Source organism: Rhinopithecus bieti, unplaced genomic scaffold (genome assembly GCF_001698545.2).
Source record: "Rhinopithecus bieti isolate Rb0 unplaced genomic scaffold, ASM169854v2 scaffold_63942, whole genome shotgun sequence".
Taxonomy (NCBI): Eukaryota; Metazoa; Chordata; class Mammalia; order Primates; family Cercopithecidae; genus Rhinopithecus; species Rhinopithecus bieti.
Window position 1 is genome coordinate 350,502 of NW_016824266.1, and position 27,063 is coordinate 377,564.

General features: G+C 40.0%; 1 protein-coding gene across 1 annotated transcript in view; it reads left to right on the plus strand.

The window, feature by feature from the left end:
• The window catches only part of NCOR1 (nuclear receptor corepressor 1), a 197,874-nt gene that overhangs the window by 145,048 nt on the left and 25,763 nt on the right, over positions 1-27,063 (plus strand). Inside the window, 14 exon segments of the mRNA XM_017862217.1 lie at positions 2,110-2,278; positions 3,881-4,021; positions 5,172-5,255; positions 5,732-5,988; positions 6,873-7,233; positions 9,219-9,446; positions 11,673-11,882; positions 12,361-12,510; positions 13,195-13,314; positions 16,364-16,529; positions 16,736-17,229; positions 20,418-20,546; positions 20,948-21,105; positions 21,264-21,487. Of these exon segments, the coding sequence (XP_017717706.1) occupies positions 2,110-2,278; positions 3,881-4,021; positions 5,172-5,255; positions 5,732-5,988; positions 6,873-7,233; positions 9,219-9,446; positions 11,673-11,882; positions 12,361-12,510; positions 13,195-13,314; positions 16,364-16,529; positions 16,736-17,229; positions 20,418-20,546; positions 20,948-21,105; positions 21,264-21,487 (2,891 nt within the window).

The window sequence follows — 27,063 nt, forward strand, 5'->3', positions numbered from 1 at the left end:
CTCCCTCCCTCCCTCCCCCGTTTTTTCTTTTTTTTTCCCTTCTTTCTTTCCTTCCTTCCTTCCTTCCTTCCTCCCTTCCTTCCTTCCTCCCTTCCTCCCTTCCTCCCTTCCTCTTGCTCTGTTGCCCAGGCTGGAGTATGGAGTGTAGTAGTGCCATCTCAGCTCACTACAGCCTCTGCCTCCAGGGTTCAAGTGATTCTCCTGCCTCAGCCACCCAAGTAGCTGGAGTTAACAGGTGTGTGCAGCCATGCCTGGCTAATTTTTGTATTTTTTGTAGAGATGGTTTTCGCCATGTTGGCCAGGCTAGTCTTGAATCCTGGCTTCAAGTGATCCGCCCGTCTCGGCCTCCCAAAGTGCTGGGATTACAGGCCTAAGCCCCACACCCAGCCATGGAAAGCATTCTGCTGGTTGTGGAAGAATTTTCCCTGAATAAAGTAGTCGAGATGCTTGAATCAAGTGGTAGAGAGAGAGGTCAGGTGAAAATATGGCAGATGAGGCAAAACTTCGTAGCCCAGTTCATTCAATTTTTGAAGCATTGGTTGTGACACAGGTGTTGTCGTGGAGAATTGGGCTATTTCTGTTGACAGGTGCTGGCAGCAGGCATTGCAGTTTTCAGTGCATCTCATTCATTTGCTGAGCATACTTGTCAGATGTAATGGTTTTGTGGGGATTCAGAAAGCTGTAGTGGCTCAGACTGGACGCAGACTGCCTCTTTTTGGTGCAAGTTTGGCTTTGGGAAGTGTTTTGGAGCTTTTTCTCAGTCCAGCCACTGAGGTCCAGTTTTTGTATAAAATCTACTGTTCTTTTTTTCTTTTTTTTGAGACAGAGTCTCTCTCTGTCATCCAGGCTGGAGTGCAGTGGCACGATCTTGGCTCACTGCAAGCTCCACCTCCTGGGTTCACGCCATTCTCCTGCCTCAGCCTCCCAAGTGGCTGGGACTACAGGCGCCCACTACCATGCCCGGCTAATTTTTTGCATTTTTAGTAGAGACGGGGTTTCACCGTGTTAGCCAGGATGGTCTTGATCTCCTGACCTCATGATCCGCCCACATCGGCCTCCCAAAGTGCTGGGATTACAGGCATGAGCCCCCGTGCCCAGCTTAAAATCTGCTTTTCATCGGATGTCATGATCTGATTGAGAAAAGGTTTTTTGTTGCCTAGAATAGGAGAAAACACTTCAAAAAGACAGTTTTTAAAATTTTCACTTAGCTCATGAGGCACCCACTTACTGAGCTTTTTCACTTTTCCAATTTGCTTCAAAAGCCGAACAACCATAGAATGGTTGATGTTGAGTTCTTTGGCAACTTCTCATGTAGTCGTAAGAGGATCAGCTTCAATGATTGCTCTCAATTGGTTGTTGTCAACTTCTGATGGCCAGGCAATATGCTCCTCATCTTCAAGGCTCTTTTTCCCTTTGCAAAACTTCTTGACCCACCACTGCACTGTATGCTTGTTAACAGTTCCTGGGCCAATGCGTTGTTGATGTTATGAATTGTCTCCGCTGCTTTACAACCCATTTTGAACTTAAATAAGAAAATCACTTGAATTTGCTTTTTGTCTGACATCATTTTCATCGTCTAAAATAAATATAAAATAAACAGCAAGTAATAAGTCTTTAACAAAAAACAAAGTGACAAATGCACATTAAAATGATATGTAGCATAACTACATTCAAAAGAAAAAAGAACATAACCACATTTATTTAAGAATGCATTCCAGTATCAAGTGGCAAATTTCAACAATGCAAAAACTGCAATTACATTTGCAGCAACCTAATAAAAGCTGTTTCATTTACTTGATTTTAGTCCTTAAGAGAAACTTCTGAGAGTTAAGTCCTGTAATAGAGTCCTCACATGAAGGTGGGAGCAAAGTTGATTCACCTAATATACCTGTCATAATTTTAAGTGTTACATAGCTGAGTTGAAGGACGAAGGTACAGGATGTCTTCATGTCGATAAAAATTCAATGTGTAATTTCCTTTCATGTACGTGTGCTTTCTTCTTTGAAGCTATAGATTAGCCTGACACTGTGATAGGGTAAATTTTCTGAACACCTTGTGTTTTCCCTAAACTCCGGTTACTCCTTGATTTGATGCTTGATTTGATGGCAGGGCACTCCAGCTCTGCCCCAGACTGGCATACCAACAGAAGCTTTGGTGAAGGGGTCCATTTCTAGAATGCCCATTGAAGACAGCAGTCCTGAGAAAGGCAGAGAGGAAGCTGCATCCAAAGGCCATGTTATTTATGAAGGCAAAAGTGGACATATCTTGTCATATGATAGTAAGTATTGTATGTATGTACCAAAACCAGTATTACAGTATAGGCTTGGGTTTTCCCACATTTCTGCTATCTGGAAATCAGTTTATTTTTGCTGAGCCTATGTTTTCTCTCAGTAAAAGGGGTTAGTAATACTTGTCTCATGAGAATTTTGTGAATATCAGCTCAGTCAATGAAAAGTAATTAACAACGCAGAGCTCATATTAAATGTCCCATAGGTGGTAGCTAAGATTATCGACTGTGGTCAGTTTAGCTTAGGTAAAGAGCCTTTGTTGAACTTTAATAGAATACTTTTATTTTGAAGAGATTCATGTTTTATGATTTAAGAATTAGAGCGTAGATAATACTCTGATAATCTTGATAAGAATATTAAATACTCCTTAATAAAACTATTTTAATGTCTGTGTACATTTTTTAGATGTATTCTTAAGTTATATTTTCTCAGTAGTAGTATTTTATAGGAATGACTCAAATGTGATGGAAATATTAGCCAAAGTTTTGACTGAGTTTGAGTTCTTATTTGCACCTGACTCTGTGACCTTGGAGTAGTCATTAGCTATGCTTTTTCTCTTCCAATACAAAGAAATAAAGTATGTGTGTACATAGTGCCAAATGCTGTAAAATGCTTGATAGCTTTCTTATTTCCCTCTGCTTTACATGTCTGGCATATTTTGATTAACATTTTGTTTTTGGGGTTAAGAAATTAATAATTAATGTACATTGTCCAAACCAGAAGTCTACACACCACATCCACCAAATCACTAAGCCATTTCTGTTCATTTTCCTAAAGTGTCTAGAATCCATCCATTACTCTGTATTCACCACTCTTACCATCATCTTTAACCCAGCAGCCACCTAACTCATCTCCCTACCTTCAGTCTCACCCATATTCAAAGTGTGTACCACATCACTCCTTGATTGATTTTTCCATCACCCTTGAGATAACTGCAAGCCCCTACCTTAGCTTTATCACCCCTCCAGGAGCTGCTTCCAACATAACTCTTCAGATTTTTCCTTTCTCACTTCTATGTTTACCTCCCCTACACTCTTCCTCCCAACTCCACTCTACACATTAGCCAGTTACCAAGCTTACGTTCTTTTAATGTACCATTCTCTGTCTCACCTTGGGGTCTTTGTGTTCACTGTTCATTCTGCCTGAACTTTCTCCTCCTATTACCTTTGACTTGAACAACTCTTATTCATCCTTCATTCTCAGCTTACACATTGCTTCCTCTAAGCTGGCTTATCTGAACCTGGAGGTGTTAGGTTTCTCTCCTAGCATTTTCATAGCACATCATACTTCTCCTTTCATAGCTTTTTGCACAACATAATCTGTACCTACTACTATTGGGTATGTTTCATGCAGAAAGGGACTTAATTTGTTAATCTTACCTGCAAGCCTAGCTTATGCCTAGCACACAGTAGGCATCAATAAACGTATTTGAATGAATGAATATATTTTTATGAATCATCCACACAGATTTTATTGTAGGTTAAGACAAGTTTTTGTATTATTTTATAAGATAGACTATGAAATTAACCTATTTACTGTACATTGTATACCATGTGCTCTCTCTGAGCAAGTCTTGTTTGTGTATTCTGTAGATATTAAGAATGCCCGAGAAGGGACTAGGAGTCCAAGAACAGCTCATGAAATCAGTTTAAAGAGAAGCTATGAATCAGTGGAAGGAAATATAAAGCAAGGGATGTCAATGAGGGAGTCTCCTGTATCAGCACCGTTAGAGGGTAAAGCACTGTTTTCAGAATGTTATTTTGATACATGTAATTTTATATAGTAAGTTTGCATTGTTGAATTAAGTTGTATGCAGTTTTTATCATTTCCACCTGAAATGTATATTTATATTAACTTTGTATATACATAAAGTGGCACATAACAATGGAAGGAGGTAAAAATTAAGCATAATTGGTCATAGGTTACTATTAGAATGTTCATATTTGAATGCTCTTACAATTTCCAGATTATTCCTGTTTCAGCTAAGTGAGTTAAAAAAGGTAAAATTTGTTATGAGAACTTTTCTTTTTGAATTGTGAGACAGATAAAGCGGTGTAATGGGTAAAGACATGAATTTAAATTTCAGTTTCACCCTTCCCTGGTGAATTCCTCTGAGCCTGTTTCTTCCTCTGTAAAGTAAGGGATCGTACCTAACACTGTGTGAGGGTTGGAGGCAGGCGTCTGAACTGGTGCTGCTCATGTGATATGCCTTCAGTACACGATCAGTAGGATTTTGTTCTGTTAATGGCCCACTTTGTTTAAATGTTAACCTGCCTCAACCAATTTTAAGCTAGAGGAAATACTAAAAGCAGGGTAAGTCCTATGTAATTCTCTAAGAGCTGTATTTTTCTCTGTTAAAAAACGCACACACACACACTTTTACTGTAAATGTGTGTGGTTATTTCTAACCCTTGATTTATATTTATTAGCAACAATAATGTGAAACTTCTTAGGAGGTTATTTACAACTCTTTCGTTTCAATTTGCATGCTTCATTTAATACATTTTCCCTATTTTTATGGTATCCGTATTTCCCATTTTCCCTTTATTACAAGTATATTTCAAAACTAAGCAATGGTTTCCAATCCTGTATCTTCTTTCCTCTTGATAAAGAAGTGTTGGGATTTTAGATTTAATTTGAAGGTATCTTTCCTTTTTAACCTTTCATTAGATGCCTTTGGTGGCCATTTTTTGTTTAGGAAAATATTTACAAAGGACTGTGTGATGTCATATTAGGTACTTCTGGAAAGTTCACAAACTTAAATTGACATTCCTTCCTTCATAGAGCATTTATCAAAAACATATACTTTAAGAACAGCATTCAGTGTATGTTAGTTGATATATACATTATGTTGAATAATTGATTGCTTTCTTGTTTTGGAAGGGCTGATATGCCGAGCATTACCCAGGGGGAGTCCTCATTCTGACCTCAAAGAAAGGACTGTATTGTCTGGCTCCATAATGCAGGGTAAACTTTCTGCTTGTTTTGCATTTTTATTTATAATTGCCTTCCTGGCAAAATAGTTCGACATTAATTTACAGTGTATTTCTGCTTTTCAAGATATTTTCCCTTTTGAAATATTAAAGTCTTGGTTATTACTTTTCTGCCTCTGAGCTACATAATTTATTGGAAGATGATAGTTGCTTAGTCTTTTAATATAGAGATATCTTTATTATGCAAGAACCATTCTGTGACTATTATGAATGATGCATTAATATTATATCTTAAGCAACCCTAAAGAAATGATTGATGAATACTGATTAAAGGATCTACTGTAAATAGAAAATTAATTAGAAACTACAAGATGTCAAGGCATTATTTTAAATTATGTTAAAATATGTGTAACAAAATTTACCATTTTAACCATTTTTAAATGCACAGTTCCATGGCATTGTTGTGCAACCATCAGCTTTATTTTAATGTTTCCTGAACTCTTTTTCAAGGGACACCAAGAGCAACAACTGAAAGCTTTGAAGATGGCCTGAAATATCCCAAACAAATTAAAAGGGAAAGTCCTCCCATACGAGCGTTTGAGGGTGCCATTACCAAAGGAAAACCATATGATGGCATCACCACCATCAAAGAAATGGGGCGTTCCATTCATGAGATTCCAAGGCAAGATATTTTAACTCAGGAAAGTCGGAAAACTCCAGAAGTGGTCCAGAGCACAAGGCCGATAATTGAGGGTTCCATTTCCCAGGTAACTAAGTTTTGGCTCTTTTTGTCAGTAACTGATATTTATGGAACATTTTAAGAAGTGTGACTTAATAATTGTAAGTGGTTCTTATGATGTCAGACCTCCTGGAAGTAAACGTGAAAGTTTCCTGTACCTTTTTTTTTTTTTGGCTCTGTGGACCAGGCTGGAGTGCAGTGGTATGATCATAGCTCACTATAGCCTTAACCTCCTGGGCTCAAGCAGTCCTCCCACCTCAGCCTTCCAAGTAGCTAGGACTACAGGCATGTACCACCACACCCAGAATTTTTGTATTTTTGTAGAGACAGGGCTTTGCCATGTTGCCAAAGCTGGTCTTGAACCCCTGAGCTCAAGTGATCTGCCCACCTCAGCATCTCAAAGTGCTGGGATCACAGGCGTGAGCCACCGCACTTGGCCTTTGTGTAATGGCACTATCTTGGCTCACTGCAACCTCTCCCTCCCGGGTTCAAGCGATTCTCCTGCCCCAGCCTCCCGGGTAGCTGAGATTATAGGTGCCCGCCACCACGCCCGGCTAATTTTGTATTTTTAGTAGAGATGGGGTTTCTCCATGTTGGTCAGGCTGGTCCCGAACTCCCGACCTCAGGTGATATGCCCACTTCAGCCTCCCAAAGTGCTGGGATTATAGGTGTGAGCCATGGCGCCAGGCCTTGCGTACTTCTTATCATCAAGTTTTCTTGTGTCCATAGCATGAAGTGTGGAATGTGGGAAAGTATGCAGCTTGGGATCAGTGGGGTTGCGATTGAGATGCCCAACAGACAAAGAAAAGGTCACCACAGTGAACTGTAACTGCCATGGGCCAGACATAGACCTGAGATAGAAAAGTAGCCAGATGACTTTGCCACCTGTAATGTTTGTGTCTTTCCCTTTAGGGCACACCAATAAAATTTGACAACAACTCAGGTCAATCTGCCATCAAACACAATGTCAAATCCTTAATCACGGGGCCTAGCAAACTATCCCGTGGAATGCCTCCGCTGGAAATTGTGCCAGAGAACATAAAAGTGGTAGAACGGGGAAAATATGAGGATGTGAAAGCAGGCGAACCCGTGCGTTCCCGGCACACGTCAGTGGTAAGCTCTGGCCCCTCCGTTCTTAGGTCCACACTGCATGAAGCTCCCAAAGCACAACTGAGCCCTGGGATTTACGATGACACCAGTGCACGGAGGACCCCTGTGAGTTATCAAAACACCATGTCCAGAGGCTCACCCATGATGAACAGAACTTCTGATGGTATGTTACTTTTGTTGCTTGGTCTGATCCTTTTTATTGCATTAAAAAAACAAAACAAAACAAAAAAACCTTTGTCAAGTAGTAAATATCAAATTGTTAGCTTTAGAGTATCCCAAGATCTGCAGGTCATGCTTGATTCTAGAAGTATGGAAGGCTACTAATTTAAACGTAGGCATAATTTAAGTAAAATACCTAATATTTAAATCAAGTCCAGATTACGACACAGTCCAGAAATGCTGTAGAGTAAGTATATTTTTAGAGTGGATTTTCGGCCAATTGCATAAGGTTTTCTGGAAGTCAGTTTTCACATTGTTCCTTCAGTGGCAATGTGGTGTGAAAACTGAAAGTAGCCTCTGGAACAAGACTGCATAAGCTTGAATTAACATTCTTACTGCATAAACTCAGATGAGTTACTTAGCTTTTTTGTAGCTTAGTTTCCTGATCTGTAAAATCATAATGTAACATTAAGACTTACCTCTCTGGGTTATTATGAAGATCAAATAAGGTAGTACATGTAAAGAACTTAGAATGGTGCTGAGTATTTATGAAGGGCTCGATAAATGTGAATTAAACTGTTGGTGTTACTGTCATTATCATTGTTATCACTGTAACCCCATGGTGCTGGCAGCTACATCAGTTGAGAAGTGATTTTTACCAAGTGGTCCCTGAATCAACCTGAGGCCCTTAAAAATGCATCCACCTACCATTTTTTATTATAATACAAATTTATTGATGGCTCATACGCTACATCCTGGGCTGGGCACTGTGAGCTGTAGAAGAGTGTTTTGGTAGGTGTGAGAGGCATAGCACAGAGTGAGGAGAAGGGGAAGTCCTTGTTAGGGATAGGGGGGTGAGTCCAAATGCTTGTAGCTTTAGTTCTGATGGAGGGTTGCCCTGCAGAGGGAAGGGCACTACATGTTTGAGCACATTGGGACTTGGAAGGGGATGTGACAAACCAGTGTGATTTCTTTCTTTGGGCAGGCAGATTTGTTTGTGGTAAAGTTTATAGTATCAAAATCATAGTAATTAGATGTAATGGTTACACAACCACCATGCTTGCACTTAATGCCACTGTGAATTGTACCCTTTAAAATGGCTAAAATTGTATATTTTATGTTATGTATATTTCACCACAGTTAAAAAAATTGAGGGTGGCTGGGTGCGGTGGCTCACACCTGTAATCCCAGCACTTTGGGAGGCCATGGTAAAACCCTGTCTCTACTAAAAATACAAAAAAAATTAGCCCGGCATGGTGGCGTGCTCCTGTAGTCCCAGTTACTTGGGAGGCTGAGGCAGGAGAATTGCTTGAACCCAGGAGGTAGAGACTGCAGTGAGCCGAGATCACGCCACTGCACTCCAGCCTGGGCGACAGAGAGAGACTCCATCTCAAAAAAAAAAAAAAAAAAAAAATTGAGGGTGATGGCTAATAAGTGTTTGAATATATAGTTATTGGTGGGACAGTCTGAACACTCTGAATAACATCATTTAAAAGAGGAGAGGCTGGAGTAGGGAGGAGATAGATGTTGGTGAAGTAATGAGAAAGTCATTGTGGAAGAACAGAGCAAGGAAAAAATTAGTGAAATTCGTGATTAATGGGTAGTAAGAAAGTTGCATAACACAGGCAATGAGAGAAAACTGAAGTTTACTACATGTGGGGACAAAAGAATTTAGAATGTTAAAAGTCATACAAAAAACAATCATTCATAATGATATTTAAAGAAGAGTATTGAATTTTATTTTTAATGTTACATAAGGTGGTAAAATACTGGTGCTGTGATCCAAAAGGTGACAGTACTCTCCAAATCTCAGTTTCTACTACTTGCTTGCATTTTCATATTTTGCAATATTGAATGGTAAATGTTGAGGGAAAAGAGAAGATCCAAATACATGAATATAGTCTGTATTTGAATGGTTGAGAAATGGACAAATATTATCATACTTTGCAAGTTTCTTAAGAACTTGTGGCATTGGCTGTTTTTTTCCAGTTACAATTTCTTCTAACAAGTCTACCAATCATGAAAGAAAATCGACACTGACCCCTACGCAGAGGGAAAGTATCCCAGCGAAGTCTCCAGTGCCTGGGGTGGACCCTGTCGTGAGCCACAGTCCGTTTGATCCCCATCACAGAGGCAGCGCTGCAGGCGAGGTTTATCGGAGCCACCTGCCCACGCACTTGGATCCAGCCATGCCTTTTCACAGGGCTTTGGATCCTGGTAAACACGAAATATAGTGATAATTTATGGCAAATAAATATGCCACCTGTATGCCTTTTCAGCTTTCTGTTGTTGTACAATATAGTACAATTGCAAGTACCATTAATGTACAGCTCAGTGAATTTTCACAAACTAAATTCCCCCATGTTACCAGCACCCAGATCAAGAAATAAAATCTTATCAGCACCCAGTAAAGAACTAAAAATAATAGTATATGAAAAGCTCTCTTATGGCACTTGGTGAAGCTAATTGAAAATGTGGGTTAATGTGAATAATTATTTTAAAATGACAGGGGCATACCTTAAACATGTTAACTTACAGCATAGATGTTCATTTACCAGTACTCTGATCTAAGGCCAAGGCTTTTTCATAAACGATTGATTAAAGCTCACTGTCTTATATAAAAGAAATTCACATTTCCAGGTTTTTCTTTTTTTAAGTAAAGCTAGAATTTCCAAGTAAAGACACTTCCAAGCAATCTAAATACAGAATCCTTCTAGATTTTTTTTCCAGCCTTTTAAAGTTGTCTGGTCCACACCTGATTCAACTTCTGTATCAAGTCTTTCCAAAGCTATTAACTTAGTTTTCAGAGAAACCACTCTTCATTCTTCTTTGATTTACAAATTATGTCATTAAGGTACATAATTCTAGTGACAAGTACAGCTGGAAGAAACTTTAGAACACCACTGACATTCATAGACAGAATCTGATAGGTGCAGACATGTGCAGGTTTCTAGAGAGCAGTCTGTGCTGGGCAGAGGGCACTGTGTTTTACACAGGGAAGGGAGGGGAGCAGTCCCATTGGTTGGTACAGAGAGCCTCGGCTGGGCTGTTATAATCTGCAGGACCAGAGGCTGCACCTTGTCCTCCCAGGGTGCAGTCCTTGCTCTTCCTTGCCGCTATTGGCTGAGCCCAGTCACACATGTGTTTTCTGCTCAGACTTCTTCTCTGGCCTAAACTCTTTGCTTTGCTTATTACTAACATCCTTCAGGTGCAAATTAGAACACGGCATACTTGTGCCTCACTTTGGTCCTTAGGGAAGAATTTTTCATTATCAGTATGCTAAATTTTAAACGTAAGAATTCTAAGGGTTATTTACATTTCATAATAGCAAAGTACCTGTGGGAAATGTTTTATCTAAAAGCTGTGTAAATGTCATCAAATTATGTGTCATTTGACAACACTGTTTCAGAGGAGCCCAATACCTATTACTTAGGGCACTGTGTCCCAGATTGTATCAGCTGACAGACTTACCTAGCTTCTAGATGAAGGGGAAGCAAATATTCCAGAAAACATGTTATTTGTTTTTCTAGGGAGAACATATACATATAAAATAGGTCACTCTGGTTCTCAGACAAAATGGAATGTTTCTAGTTTCTATTTAGTGTTTATCATAGTCTTCATTTTGTAATGGTTTCATTTGCTTGTTTTTGAGCCTGAGCTGGATTATAATGTTTCGAGGAGAGAGACATTATCTTCTACTTTTTACCACACCTTACCCCTTCCTCGTGTCATGTGTCTTGTGTCATTCTGTCACCTAGGGGTTGCGAAAAACTACAGCTTTTAGCCAAATCCTGTTGCCTCTTGTGTTTGTAAATAAAGTTTTATTAGGACACAGCCACACCATTTATTCTTTTCTTCTGTAGCTCTTTTTGTGCTACAGTGTCAGAGTTGAGTAGCTGTGACAGATGCGAAAAGGCCCACAAAGCCTAAAATACATTTACCATTTGGCCCTTTATGTCAAAAGTTTGCCAGTCTGCTCCAAACATATGGGCTAATTAAATGCTTATAGTCTTTAATCATTTTCACCCCCTGGAGAGTAAAGTTACTGATTGCCACAAAGTGTTTTCGTATACATTTCTGTTGGTTGTATTGGATGATCAGTACTGTAAAAACAATTCTGTTTTCAAACACAACTCTTGCAGATGACAGGTAAAATATAATAAAGTTACATATCAAAGATTGAAAGTAAAAGTACTTGAGAAATTTTAGCTGCTGTTATCCTTCCCCTTTTCCATTACTTCTCAGACATTAGAATGAATTAGAAGTGATACTGCTAATATATCAAGGTCTAAAATAAATCCACCTTAATCCTTATAACTAAGTAAAAGTTCCATGTGCACTAGCTCAGCACATGATTTTTCTCTACTCTTTTGTAGATGGTGTTTAGCAAATGCATTTCAGCCAGGACAAAACTCAGTGCCTTTCTTTCATTCTCTCAATCAGCAGCGGCTGCTTACCTGTTTCAGAGACAGCTTTCACCAACTCCAGGTTACCCAAGTCAGTATCAGCTTTACGCAATGGAGAACACAAGACAGACAATCTTAAATGATTACATTACCTCACAACAGATGCAAGTGAACTTGCGTCCAGATGTGGCCAGAGGACTCTCCCCAAGAGAGCAGCCACTGGGTCTTCCATACCCAGCAACGAGAGGTGTGTGTCTTTGCATTTCAGAATTCATAGAATATTTATGTTTATCCAGTGTTTCTTAGGTACTCAATAAATACTTATTGAATGAATGATGGAAAGAAAGAAAGAAAAAACACTGTATCCTTCCCATAGACTTTTTAGCCCAGAGACATACATCGAGAGAAGGTGTTTTGGTGAATACTGAAATTTTGGTTTAGTTAAACCAAATCCTTGTGCTGAGTATTTGTAATCCATGTTTTACAAATTTCTCTGTCTCTTTAATCTCCCCATACTTTGAGGTTACTGATATGAAGTATAGTCTTTAATATCCTTCTTTAGAGTTAAAGAATGTTTTAAAAAGTAATGGTGATAGTAAACATTTTTATTTATATTATATACAAATTGTCCTTGATTCACAGAGATAGACAAAATCCAAAAGTCATGTATGGTTCTGTACCTTTAGAATAACACTTAACATAAATTATATTTGTCTTTTGGATAGGAATCATTGACCTGACCAATATGCCTCCAACAATTTTAGTGCCTCATCCAGGGGGAACAAGCACTCCTCCCATGGACAGAATCACTTATATTCCTGGTACGCAGATTACTTTCCCTCCCAGGCCATACAACTCTGCTTCCATGTCTCCAGGTAAGATTCTACAGTCACACACCTCTCTAATAGAACCATTGTGTTTATGGTTTTACAACATAGCCTTTTAAGGTATTTTGGGCAATTTTCCCTCATTTGGTTTCTTGTTTTTCTTTTAACATTTAATAGTAGTTCTTATGTGCCAACTGTCACTACATACCTTAGAAACGCCTTAAAAGCTTATGTTATGCTTCAGTTCTTATCCAGGACTCTTAATAAAACAAACTCCTTTTTTTTTCTTGTTTTTTTTTTGTTTGTTTGTTTGTTTTGGAGACAGAGTCTGGCTCTGTTGCCCAGGCTGGAGTGCAGTGGTGTGATCTCAGCTCACTGCAACCTCCCTCTCCCGGGTTCAAGAGATTCTCATGCCTCAGCCTCTGGAGTAGCTGGGATTACAGGTGCGCGCCACCACACCTGGCTCATTTTTTGTGTGTTTTTAGTAGAGACAGGGTCTCACTATGTTGCCCAGGCTGGTCTCAAACTCCTGGCCTCCGGTGATCCACCTGCCTTGGCCTCCTGAAGTGCTGGGATTATAGGTGTGAGCCACTGCACCTGGCCAAAAGAAGCTTCTTATATCCCAAATTTGAAGCTTTTTGAAAAATTTTCAGTCATTAGAATTTCAGAATTGTTTGATATACTCAGTCAGTTGATATTTTTATCTTCAAGCTGCAGGTTTATGTTTTACAGGACACCCAACACACCTTGCAGCTGCTGCAAGCGCCGAGAGGGAACGGGAGCGGGAGAAGGAGCGGGAGCGGGAGCGGGAACGGATTGCTGCAGCTTCCTCCGACCTCTACCTGCGGCCAGGTCAGTGAAAGGCACTGCTCTTCCATTCTCTGGACACATCTTAGCAGTCTTGTACGCTGTGTTTAATGCTGTGCACAAAATGTTTGATGCAAACAAAATTCTAAGACATCGTTATTACAGGCCCCAAGTGAAAAACAGGTGAAAGTGCTGTAACAGCTGAGGTGGTGGAAACATGGATTTTACACGGAAAAATGTTTTCATGAGGAAGGTATCATTTGTGTTTGGTGCAAACAGTGGACTGCGGTTGGGCCTGAAGATATTGGTCACAGAGCTTTCAAGGCTGAAAGAACAGCCCTAGCAAAAACTCCTAGATATGAAGGTGTTTTTGAGCTTGAGTTTAGAGGAGGAATGGAAAATACAGTTAGCAGCTTGTGTAGCATCTTGAATTACAATGAAATGTTGTGTCCAGGAGGCAGGTGACATGATCAGAGGGACATTTACACACGAATGGAATAGGTGGATTAGTGGGTATGGCTGGTCCCAGAAGGCCAGTGAGACTGTCAGTAGTTCATATGCGTCCTAATGGTGGCCTGGAATACTTTACACTGGGAATGGCCAGAAAAGAACTGCTGGGAAGAATATCACTGTAGACTCAAAGGGACTTAACTAGATATGGGGAGTGAGAAAGAGATGAGGAACAAGATTAGTCTGCAATAAAGATAGAGCATGATGAGTGAAAGCAAAGATGTAATGATTTTAGACATCCAGGTTGAATATCCCAAATGCTTGGAACCAGGATTTTTTCAGATTTTGGAATATTGACATTATGCCAGTTGGACATTCCTAATCCAAAAATAATGAAGTTTGAAGTGCTCCAGTGAGTGTTTACTTTGAGTGTCATGTCAGCTAAAAAGTTTTGGATATTGGAGCATTTCTGACTTGGATTTGGGATGCCCAGCCTCTCATGTGTCCATGGGGAATCTTTTTCATCCATGGTATACTTGCTCTTTTCAGTTCTTTTAATTAAATCAAATCATTGACCATGTGCGTATTGTCAGATACTCTGATCTGGTACTCAGAAGAAAAGACGGAGCTTGGAGATACTGATTTAGGAGTCACCTGCAAAAGCTGAAGCTCTGGCTTGAATGAGATTTCCAAGGGGCAAGAGTGTGAAAAGAAGTGTAGGTCAGTCTTTAGATATTACCAGGAGAGTTGATCTAGGTCGGGGCAAAAGGAAGCAGAAACGTATCAGAGAGTTAAGTACAGAACCAAAGGGCACAGTGGCAGAAGGTTGTCACATTGATACTGTCATAGGAAACAAATCTTTGAAATCAATATGAATGGCAGTATATGGAAGGAGCCCGAAAGATAGTCATCAGATTTGATCCAGTAATATTTCTGAGGAGTTAAATAATTCAGTGGTTACAAAGCTCAAACACATTTAGCTATAACTGTGTCACCCAGAAGACCTTGTATAATCTATGTAAAGTAAGATTATCTATGTACCTTTATCTGTGTACAATAAAAATCACTAAGAATTTGACTATAGGAAGTGCTTTAATGAATTGTAAGGCAGAACAGTAATATTGATTCCATGTTAATTGCATAAAACATGGAAAATTGATTTAATTAAGAAAACCTCATACAAATAATACATAACTTTGGTAGAGACTAGATTTTTAAAATATTTGTGATCCTACTGATGAACAAAATTTATATTTAAGGCACAAAGATACCATTTCTCTGCATCAGACATGTAAGAAAGTTGATAAATATTGTGTTGGAGTTTCTGCAGAAACAGACACTCATGTTGGCAATGGCAGTGTAAATTGGTGTAGCCTCTGTGGAGATAGAAATTTTAAATACTCTTCCATCTAGTAATTCACATCTAGGAATATATATCCCATAGAAATACTTAGGTAAGCTGGGCATGGCGGCTCGTGCCTGCAATCCCAGCTACTCAGGAGGCTGAGGCAGGAGGATTGCTTGAGGCCAGGAATTCAAGACCAGCCTCAGCAACATAGTGATACCCTGTCTCTAAAATATATATATATAAATTAGCCAGAAGCAGTGCCGCGCACCTGTAGTCCTAGCTTCTCAGGAGGCTGAAGTGGGACGATCCCTTGAAGCCAGGAGTTTGAGGCTGCAGTGAGCTGTGGAGTGCCCTGGGTAACAGAGTGTGACGCTGTCTCTTAAAATTTTTTAAACTTAATTAAAAAATAAATATTCATATAAGCTGATGAATGGTTAGAAGGGAGAAAACTGCTGAGAAGCCTGGCTGAGCTGATGGTGTGTGTGAGAAGAGGGGTGTGTGCTAAAACAGCTAGCTGTTATGAAGCCAGTGAGCAGGTTAGAAGATTGGAGTGAGGACACAGAACAAGACAAGGTCGAGAAGAAAGTGATTGGGGAGGGATTTAAGAGTTCAAAATCCTCTGCGTGAAGTAGTTCTGACCAAGTCCAAGCTCTGACTTTGTTATGGGAGAGTTAGAGTTAAGTGAATAAAAACATACCAAATATTGTAGAAGTATAATTGTGAGAGCCAAGTTTTTTGTGGGAGGATAATGTGAATGATTTCATTTCAAAAGAGAGCTTGCTGAGAGAAAGAGTCGCCTGTGAAGGGGACAGTGAAGAAATGAAGCAGGGCAAACTGGTTGAATGAAACGGTCTCAAACCCTAGTGTAGCAGTGGTATATTATTTTCATTATGATGCTTAGAAAGTTGTGCCTGATTGGATTTTGGAAATCATGTATAGACTGGAGTTTGAGGAAGAATCTGAAAGATGAACTTACATGATTTCTAGTAGTACTTCTTGTTGGTGCTGTTTTATTTCTGGGATCAAGATTGAAATTTATCAGAGAAATGGAAATGACAGTAAATGATGGCTGACGTTTTGTTTCAAGTTACTGCTGCGGTTTTATTGCATCTTTATTTGGAAACTTTTAGAACATATTTCTGGAAAGGCCAGAAAGTAGACTATCAAGTTTCTTGTCTTGTTTTCCTTTTTTTCTATTTAGGTGTATTAGGAAATAAACAATCCATAAGCATTACTTCCTTTTGTCTGTAGCTTCCTCCTTATGTCTTTCTTTCTTTTTCTTTTTCACCTCTGCAGGCTCAGAACAGCCTGGCCGACCTGGCAGTCATGGATATGTTCGCTCCCCTTCCCCTTCAGTAAGAACTCAGGAGACCATGTTGCAACAGAGACCCAGTGTTTTCCAAGGAACCAATGGAACCAGTGTAATCACACCTTTGGATCCAACTGCTCAGCTACGAATCATGTCAGTCTCTTGTACATATTTTGACAAAAAATGTCTCTTTTATATTCATTTTAAAATTTGTGACTGCAATAGTCTAAGTATAGTCATGCTTTTCTGCCCATGCCACGAAGCCTTTTTTGTTGTTGCAGTTTGTCCTTCCATCTCCCCACCACATTCCCAGCAAATGGTCTTCCCTTCACAGAGCTATGATTTGGTTTTATTTACAGGCCACTGCCTGCTGGGGGCCCTTCAATAAGCCAAGGCCTGCCAGCCTCCCGTTACAACACTGCTGCGGATGCCCTGGCTGCTCTTGTGGATGCTGCAGCTTCTGCACCCCAGATGGATGTGTCCAAAACAAAAGAGAGTAAGCATGAAGCTGCCAGGTTAGAAGAAAATTTGAGAAGCAGGTCAGCAGCAGTTAGTGAACAGCAGCAGCTAGAGCAGAAAACCCTGGAGGTGGAGAAGAGATCTGTTCAGTGTTTATACACTTCTTCAGCCTTTCCAAGTGGCAAGCCCCAGCCTCATTCTTCAGTAGTTTATTCTGAGGCTGGGAAAGATAAAGGGCCTCCTCCAAAATCCAGATATGAGGAAGAGCTAAGGACCCGAGGGAAGACTACCATTACTGCAGCTAACTTCATAGACGTGATCATCACCCGGCAAATTGCCTCGGACAAGGATGCGAGGGAACGTGGCTCTCAAAGTTCAGACTCTTCTAGTAGCTGTATGTATCTCAATCTGAGTTTCACAATGTGATGTCTGAGTAAAGAATTACTTTATTCTTTAGGTCAAGTAGAACTATATGGTATTTAAAAATCCTAATGCTTGATAGTAAATGTAATGCAAAATGTATCTTCCGCTGTTTTATGATTATTTAAATATCCCAGTTTCCTACATACAAGCCTATCAGTGTATTTTCCACAAGAAAACTGTATCATTTATGTAATTAAATTTAGAAAGTAGAAGGCAGACCTTATTAACATATTTAGGCATCTGAAAGGTAGTGGATATATCGCCAGGCTCTGTGCTCCTGAGGTATAATTTCTCAGGAAGCATTTGCTAGGACATGGTTCTATAGTTATGCCAATACCCCAAAGCCTCTAATATCCTTTTTCTAAGATGCAGATTTTTAAAAGTGAGACTACTTATTACTGGTGATTGGTATTTATATTGCATCTTTTTTGCAAGTTGGATTTTGTTCAAGTCTGGTTAGTCATTGTGATGGCTAGCCTGCAAATCTGTTGAAATTCACAGGTCTACATTAAAATGCTAGAAAAGTTACTTTTTAAATTTTGTTTTAAACTATTGCCTCAATTCTATGTGGAATTGTAGAAAGAACAAGCAAGTATTTAAATAAGCATCTGCTAATACTGGAAGTAATTTAATCATATATAGTCATCTTTCTGTTATATCCATTGAATAAATTCAGTAGAGTTAGAGATCATGAAAAATAATGATTTCTTATGCTCCAGAATGCAATGTGCAGTTCTTTTGATCTCTAAGTATCCACTAGCTTAATTATAATTTGTTTAGGTCATATCTACCCCATTGCTGAGGCTTTTAGAGAGAGAGGGTAGTGTTGTGTAGACAAAAGACTTCTTTTAGCCTGAGATTAGGAAAATCTGCAATATAGATTTTCTGCATGCAGAAAATTGCTCACTGAGAAAGAGATATTCTGTAGTTGTATGAATAGGTCTTTTGAAGGGAAGTCGCCAGCACACTGGGAGATCCCACCTGGGCTTATTGAATGGTATAGCACATGGGTTCCTTAATCATTGGATTAAACATTTCTTTTCAATTTGCATCACAAACCAAACCTTGCTGTAGGAATTTGATTTTCGGAAGGTTTGAAAATAGAAAGCTCATCTTTTCTGAGTGTCCATGTCTCTGTGTGTGGTTATCATTTTCATCACTGGTCAGTGAATTCCATGATGTCCAAAGGCTATGTACAGTTCTTCAGTGTGGCTTTCAGTTTGACTCTTGAGAGCGCCCCTCACCCTGAAGGTGAAGTCCATTACCATAGTCTTGCCCCTTAAGGCTTCAAGAGCAATGTGAACACAGTTCGGAATCAGACTTTCTACTGAGTGAATATTGGAAGTTGTAAGCAGATTTAGGATGTTGAATACATAAACAGTGATGAGTAACAGTGGATACAAAAGTCACAAACTGCTGTAAACTTCTTAGAATATAGTGATATATTTTAGTTTCTCAATGATCATTTCTGTCCCATTTATCAAGTTTCCAATCTCCTAAGTGTACTAGAACCCAGGTAGCTGCAGTTTCCATGACCTGGTGGGGATAGGAAGGACTGTTGAGTACCAGAGGAGCAGGTGGTGGCTAGGGAGCAGAGTTCATTCCCACCTGCTGCATCTGTGTCCAGCCAGGGCCATGTACCCTTTGGAGCTCTGACAGTGCTCTCAGATTCTATAGTGTAGTTTGTAGATGTGAAGAGCCCTCTGAGTTCAGAGGTTCCTGAACAGGTGGTTACATCTGCTCCCAACTGTCAGCTCTGAGGCCATGGCAGGACTGTGAAAAGCTGCCTGTTAGCCCCACTGCACAGCCCCTCTGTTTACTTGGGAACTGCGTCTTAGAGGAGGTCCTTTTTGATGTGGGTATCCTCCAGAGTTGGTTGACATCCTCCCTTTCTGGGAATATACTTCCCTTCAGACATTCTCTACCATTTCTGGTTATTTTCACAATGTAACAGTGCTAATAAATTGTTAATATTTGGAGTAACTTTTGTTAGCAATACTCCAATTATTTGAGAAAATCATTATATATAGTGTTATATAATCCATAGCTTTAAAATCATCATGGTAGTGAATGAAGCAGCTTTATAGCCTCAGCATTTTTCTAAGAACAGAATGTCCCACAGAATTGGAATTATTGGAATCAGTTATTGAGATCTACTCCCTTATTTGTTTATTAACCTCTTTCCATAAATGTTTCCCTGGTGATTTCTTTTCCAGCTCCCAGGAAAAATATCATAAATCTGTTCTCTGTTCTGCCTCATTCCAGTGTTTATTATTGTGCTTTAAAACGTGTCTTTTGGCCGGGCGCGGTGGCTCAAGCCTGTAATCCCAGCACTTTGGGAGGCCGAGCCGATGATAGGCGGATCCGAGGTCAGAGAGATCGAGGACCACTCGTCTGGCCCCCCCCTACACGGGTGACCCGTCTCTACTAAAAAATAGAAAACTAGACGCGGCTGAGAGTGGGGCGACCCTGGTAGTCCCAGCTTGACTCGCGGAGGCTGGAGGCAGGAGAGATGGCGCGTGAACCTGGGAGGCGGAGTTGCCCAGTGAGCTGGAGATCAGACCAACTGTTACTTCCCCGCCTGGGCCGGACAGTGAGACTCGCAATCTCAAAAAAAAAAAAAAAAAACAAACAAACAAACAAACCAAAAAAACATGGGTGTTTTTTTTTTTTTTTTTTTTTTTCTTTTTTGAGATGCAGTTCACTCTTGTGCCAGGGATGGAGCGCGTGCAATGGCGCCCATCTCAGCTCACAAACTCTCGCCTTCCCTGGCGTTCAAGCGATTCTCCTGCCCTCAGCCCTCCGGAGTAGCTGGTCATTACAGCATGCAGCCACACGGCCCCTGACAATTTTGTATTTTTTAGTAGAGACAGGCCTCGTTGGGGGATTTCTCCACGTGGCTCAGGCTTCTCTCAAACTCCCGACTCAGGTGACCCCTTGCCCTCGGTCCTCCAAAGCTGCTGGGGATTACAGCGTGTGAGCCACCGTGCCCGGCCTAAAACGTCTTAAAGCTCATAAAACTTCAGAAAACCCTCATTAACCTGGAATACCATTGAACATGGTTGATCAGAATTGAAAATATGCTATAGGTTTGAAGAACTTAGACTTTAGAAACTTTTCCCAGGATTAGTTTTAAAATAAGATTTTCTTTTCTTAAAGTATCTTCTCACAGGTATGAAACACCTAGCGATGCTATTGAGGTGATAAGTCCTGCCAGCTCACCTGCGCCACCCCAGGAAAAACTGCAGACCTATCAGCCAGAGGTTGTTAAGGCAAATCAAGCCGAAAGTATGTCTTCTTAAGCTACCATTCACATGTTTTCATATTTGCATTTATCATTTGCTTCTAATTATCTGTCTAGACCATGGTAAGAATTAACTTGTTTTGTTTATTTTAGGGTAATCTTACATGAGCCTGCTTTAGAAACAGCTATCGATTCTTTTTTATTTTTTTAATGATACAGAAAATAGTTTATATTAATTTTGTTCGCTTCTGCATTTATATTTTGTTCTAGTCCTCAGACTTCTGTCAGTGAATAATTTTTTTTTTTTCCAAAATTAAGATAAGTTTTTTGTTTGGAGCTGTGTACGACATCCTTTCATGTGTTCTTCTGAATTATATTTAATCTTTGATAATGAGTGAAAGGCACAGACATTCCTGGAGTAAGACATCTGTGTGTTCTCTACTAGACGATGCTACCAGACAATATGAAGGACCATTACATCACTATCGACCACAGCAGGAGTCACCGTCTCCTCAACAACAGCTGCCCCCTTCCTCACAGGCAGAGGGAATGGGGCAGGTGCCCAGGACCCATCGGCTGATCACACTTGCTGATCACATCTGTGTAAGTTTTTCATTATTCTTATTAGCTGATTTTCTTTTTTGATAATGGGGAAAGCAGATTTCATATAGAAAAATTTATAATAAAGATATCTAGATTTCTTAATACGTTTTTTTTTGCAAGTACTCAATTTTACCACTTCCTTCTTTTCTCATTCACAGCAAATTATCACACAAGATTTTGCTAGAAATCAAGTTTCCTCGCAGACTCCCCAGCAGCCTCCTACTTCTACATTCCAGAACTCACCATCTGCTTTGGTGTCTACACCTGTGAGGACTAAAACGTCAAATCGTTACAGCCCAGAATCCCAGGCTCAGTCTGCCCATCATCAAAGACCAGGTTCAAGGGTCTCTCCAGAAAATCTTGTGGACAAATCCAGGGGAAGGTATGATCTTTATTCCAAATTATATATAAATTTCCCAACAGTAAAACAAATGGAATATATCTACAGGATAAGGAATTTGTTTCTCACAACTAAAGTTCATTTGCCTTTAATCCCTGGAAAGTGTAAATGAGCTTTGTTCCCCTGAATATAATTCTTAGAATGTCCACTGTCTTGGCATTTGGTACTATGTCTTTTTAATATATATTCAAAAGATGATTATATTCTGTTGGTTGGTTTGTAAAGACAGTTAAGAAGAATGTGCAGCACTTTGGGAGGCCGAGGCGGGCGGATCATGAGGTCAGGAGATCAAGACCATCCTGGCTAACACGGTGAAACCCCGTCTCTACTAAAAATACAAAAAACTAGCCGGGCGTGGAGGCTGAGGCAGGAGAATGGCGGGAACCCGGGAGGTGGAGCTTGCGGTGAGCACAGATCATACCACTGCACTGCAGCCTGGGCGACAGAGCGAGACTCCACCTCAAAAAAAAAAAAAAAAAAAAAAAAAAAAATATGTAGTTTGGTAGTGGTTTAGGGACACTTCAGTGGTCCTTCCTAATAATACCTCTCATATTTATCTGTCTCAGTGGTTTCTACTGGGTCAGTATCAGTAGAAGTTTAAGAAGGTGATATCAACCAGGCACAGTGGCTTATACCTATAATGCCAGCACTTTGGGAGGCTGAGGTAGGAGGATTGCTTGAGCCCAGGAATTTGAGATCAGCCTGGACAACATAGTGAGATCTCATCTGTACAAAAAAAACTTAAAAAAAAAAAAAAAAACTATCTATCTATATATAGTTTGCTTCTGCATTTATATTTTATTCTAGTCCTTAGACTTCTGTCAGTGTATATCTCTACACACACATATATATACACACACACATATATATTTTAAGGTGACATTAAATAAAGGAAAGGGAAGCCAATAGTGGCACCATGAGTGGAAACATGTTATATGCCAGGGCTCTCTGATAAAGAGCATATATTCTTACCTGATATTCTGTGTTTGGTTAAAATAAAGTGGATGCAGGATTCTTGCTTCAAAGTGGTAGACTAAATATTAGCACATGTTAAATTATAGTTAACAAGCACAAGGGAAATAAATTTAAGAATGCTGAGAAGGCTGAGCATGATGGCTCATGCCTGCAATCCCAGCACTTTGGGAAGCCAAGGTGGGGGCATCACCTGAGGTCAGGAGTTCAAGACCAACCTGGCCAAAATGGTGAAACCCTGTCTCTACAAAAATACAAAAAAAAAAAAAAATTAGCCAGGTATGATGGCAGGTGCCTGTAATCCCAGCTACTCAGAAGGCTGAGGCAGAAGAATCGCTTGAACCTGAGATCATGCCATTGCACTCCAGCCTGGGCAACAGAATGAGACTCCGTCTCAAAAAAAAAAAAAAAACAAGAATGCTGAGAACAAGACTGAGATATTGGCAGATCAAAGATTCTGGCAAATACCTGGAAGACATAGAGGACAGATGAGCCAGAGTAATGGAAGCCATGGCTCAGAGCCTGAAAAAGAGAAATTTGTAGCAGAAGTGATTCTCCAGCCTACCTACCAACCCATCGAAGTGAGCAAAGAGCAGAAAGAAGAATATAGATGAGAAACTAGATGGTCTTCTTTAAAAAAAAAAAAAAAAATTATTGTGGAAGTTTTCAAATACATACAAAAGTAGAGAGAACAAGTATAATACACCTCTAGGAATCTATCACCCAATTTTGGTAATCATCAGTGTATAACGAGTTTTGTTTCATTTTTATCCCTGCTTGCCCCAACCCCTAAACTGCGTAATTTAGTCATTAGAAGAAGCTGGATAACCTTAAGGATAAGATGAAAGCACATTTATTCCCTGTTAGCCAAAACAAAACCAAAAAAAGAAAAGAAATGCAATTATCAAGAAAAATGGAAAACTATATAGCACTGCCATGGTCCATTCCTAATGAAAATGTTTACACAATCTGTGGTGTTAGAAAACAGAATCAACTGGTTTTCATTTTAGTTATTTATTTATTTAACTTTCATTTTAAGTTCAGGAGTACATGTGCAGGTTTATTATATAGGTAAACTTGTGTCGTGGGGGTTTGTTGTAAAAATTATTCTGTCACCCACGTATTAAGCCTGGTACCCATTAGTTATTTTTTCCTGAGCCTCCTCCTCCCACCCTCCACCCTCCAATAGGCCCCAGTGTGTGTTGTTTTCTTCCATGTGTCCGTGTGTTCTCACCATTTAGCTCCTACTTAAAAGTGAGAACACGTGGTATTTGGTTTTCTGGTTTTGCGTTAGTTTGCTAAGGATAATGGCCTCCAGCTCTATCCATGTCCCTGAAAGGGACAGGAGCTCATTCTTTTTAATGGCTCCATAGTATTCCATGATGTATATGTACTACATTGTCTTTATCCAGTCAATCACTGATGGGCACTTGGGTTGATTCCATGTCTTTGCTGTTGTCAGTAGTGCTACAGTGAACATACACGTGCATGTGTCTTTATAATAGAATGATTTGTATTTCTTTGGGTATATATTCAGTAATGGGATTGTTGGGTTGATTGGTAGTTGTGTATTTAGGTGTTTGAGGAATTTCCACAGTGCCTTCCACAGTGGTTGAACTAATTTACACTGCCACCAACAGTGTGTAAGTGTTCCATGTTCTCCACGACCTTTCCAGGATCTGTTATTTTTTCACTTTTTAGTAGCCATTCTGACTGGTGTGAGATGGTAGCTCATTGTGGTTTTGATTTGCACTTCTCTCTCTCTCTCTCTTTTTTGGAACAGAGTCTTGCTCTGTTGCCCAGGCTGGAGTGCAGTGGTGCGATCTCAGCTCACTGCAACCTCCACCTCCCAGGTTCAAGTGATTCTTCTGCCTCAGCCTCCCAAGTAGCTAGGATTATAAGGCTCCTGCCACCATACCCAGTTAATTTTTGTATTTTTAGTAGAGACAGGGTTTCACTATGTTGGCCAGGCTGGTCTCGAACTCCTGACCTCAGTTGATCCACCCGCCTCAGCTTCTCAAAGTGGTGGGATTACAGGCATGAGCCACTGCACCCGACTTGATTTGCACTTCTCTAATGATCAGTGATACTGAGTTTTTTTTCATATGCTTCTTGGCTGCATATATGTCTTCTTTTGAAAAGTGTCTGTTCATGTCCTTTGCCCACTCTTTCTTTTTTTATCTCATTCTGTTTGCCCAGGCTGGATTTCAGTGGTGCAGTCTCAGCTCACAGCAGCCTCAACCCTCCCAGGCTCAGGTGATTCTCCCACCTCAGCCTCCCAAGTAGCTGGGATTACAGGCGCATACCACCATACTCACTTTGCCTCCTCTTTAGTGGAGTTGTTTTTTTCTTGTATTTGTTTAAGCTCTTTATACATGCTGGATATTAGACCATTGTCAGATGCATAGTTGGCAAAATTTTTCTCCCGTTCTGTAGGTTGTCTCTTCACTCTGTTGATAGTTTCCTTTGCTGTGCAGAAGGTCTTTAGTTAGAACCCCCTTGTCAATTTTTGCTTTTGTTCCAGTTGCTTTTGGTGTCTTTGTTATGAAATCTTTGTCCCTGCTGATGTCCTGAAAGGCATTTCCTAGGTTGTCTTCCAAGGTTTTTATAGTTTTTTTTTTTTTCCACATTTAAGTCTTTAATCTATCTTGGGTTAATTTTAATGTATGGCATAAAGAAAGGGCCCAGTTTCAATCTTCTGCATGTGATAGCCAGTTATCCCAGCACCATTTATTGATAGGGAATCCTTTCCTTATTGCTTGTTTTTGTTAGGTTTGTTGAAGATCAGACACTTGTGACACTTGTAGGTGTGAGGCCTTATTTCTGGGTTCTCTGTTCTGTTCCATTCGTCTGTGTATCTTATTTTTGTACCAGTACAATGCTGTTTTGGTTACTGTAGCCCTGTATTATAATTTGAAGTCAGGTAGTGTGACACTTACAGCTTTGTTCTTTTTGCTTAGTATGCCTTGGCTATTCAGGCTCTTTTTTGGATCTATATGAATTTTAAAATAGTTTTTTCTAGTTCTGTGAAGAATGTCATTGGTTGTTTAATAGGAATAGCATTTAATCTGTAATATGCATTGGGCAGTATGGCCATTTTAACGATACTGATTCTTCCTATCCATGAGCATGGAATGTTTTTTCATTTCTTTATGTCATCTTTTATTTCTTTGAGAAGTGTTTTGTAGTTCCCCTTGTAGAGATCTTTCACCTCCCTGGTTAGCTGTATTCCTAGGTATTTTATTATTTTTGTGGTGGTTGTGAATTAAATTGCATTCCTTATTTGGCTCTTATTGGTGTATAGGAATGCTAGTGATTTTTCTTTTCTTTTTTTTTTTTTGCACACTGATGTACCCTGAGACTTTGCTGAAGTTGTTTTCAGCTTAAGGAGCTTTGGGGCTGAGACTATGGAGTTTTCTAGATATGTGGTTATCCCTCTGCAAACAGAGATAGTTTGACTTCTTTTCTTCCTATGTGGATGCCCTTTCTTTCTTTCTCTTGCCTGATCACCCTGGTCAGGACTTCCAATAGGATGTTGAATAAAATGGTGACAGAGGGCATCCTTTTCTTGTGCTGGCTTTCAAGAGGAATGCTTCCAGCTTTTCCCCATTCAGTATGATTTGGCTGTGGGTTTTCATATATGGCTTTTATTATGTTGAGGTATGTTCCTTCAATACCTAGTTTACTGAGAGTTTTAACATGAAAGGGTATTGAATTTCATTGAAAGCCTTTTATGCATCTATTGAGATTTGTGTATATTGAACCAGCCTTGCATCCCAGGGATAAAATCTACTTGATTGTGGTGGATAAGCTGTTTAGTGTTTTGCTGGATTTGGTTTGCCAGTATTTTGTTGAGGATTTTGCATTGATGTTCATCAAGGATATTGGCTGGAAGTTTTCTTTTATTGTTGTTGTGTCTCTGCCAAGTTTTGGTATCAGGATGATGCTGGCCTATCAGGAGAACCTGCTCCCGATGTTTAACGTGGGTTCTTTTCTATTTCCGAAGTGTCTTGGCTGGGTTGAGAAATAAAGGGAAAGAGCACAAGAGACAGAAGTTTAAAGCTGGGTGTCCGGGGAGACATCACATGTCGGCAGGATCCATGATGTTCTCCAAGCCGTAGAACCAGCAAGTTTTATTCGCGCTTTTCAAAAGGGGAGGGAGTGCGTGAATAGGGTGTGGGTCACAGAGATCACATACTTCACAAGGTAATAAAATATCACAAAGCAAATGGAGGCAGGGCAAGATCACATGACCACCGGATGAGGTGAAATTAAAATTGCTAATTAAGTTTTGGGCACTGTGCCCGAAACAGTGATAACATTGTTTACATCTTATCAGGAAACAGGGTTTGAGAGCAGACAACCTGTCTGACCACAATTTATTAGGCGGGAATTTTCCTCGTCCTAATAAGCCTGGGAGCACTACAGGAGACCGGGGCTTATTTCATCCCGTCGGCTTCGACCATAAAAGACAAAAGACGGCACGCTTCTAAAGGGGCCATGTATAAGCCTACCTTCAGGGCACATTCTCTTTCTCAGGGATGTTGCTTGCTGAGAAAAGAATCCAGCGATATTTCTCCTGTTTG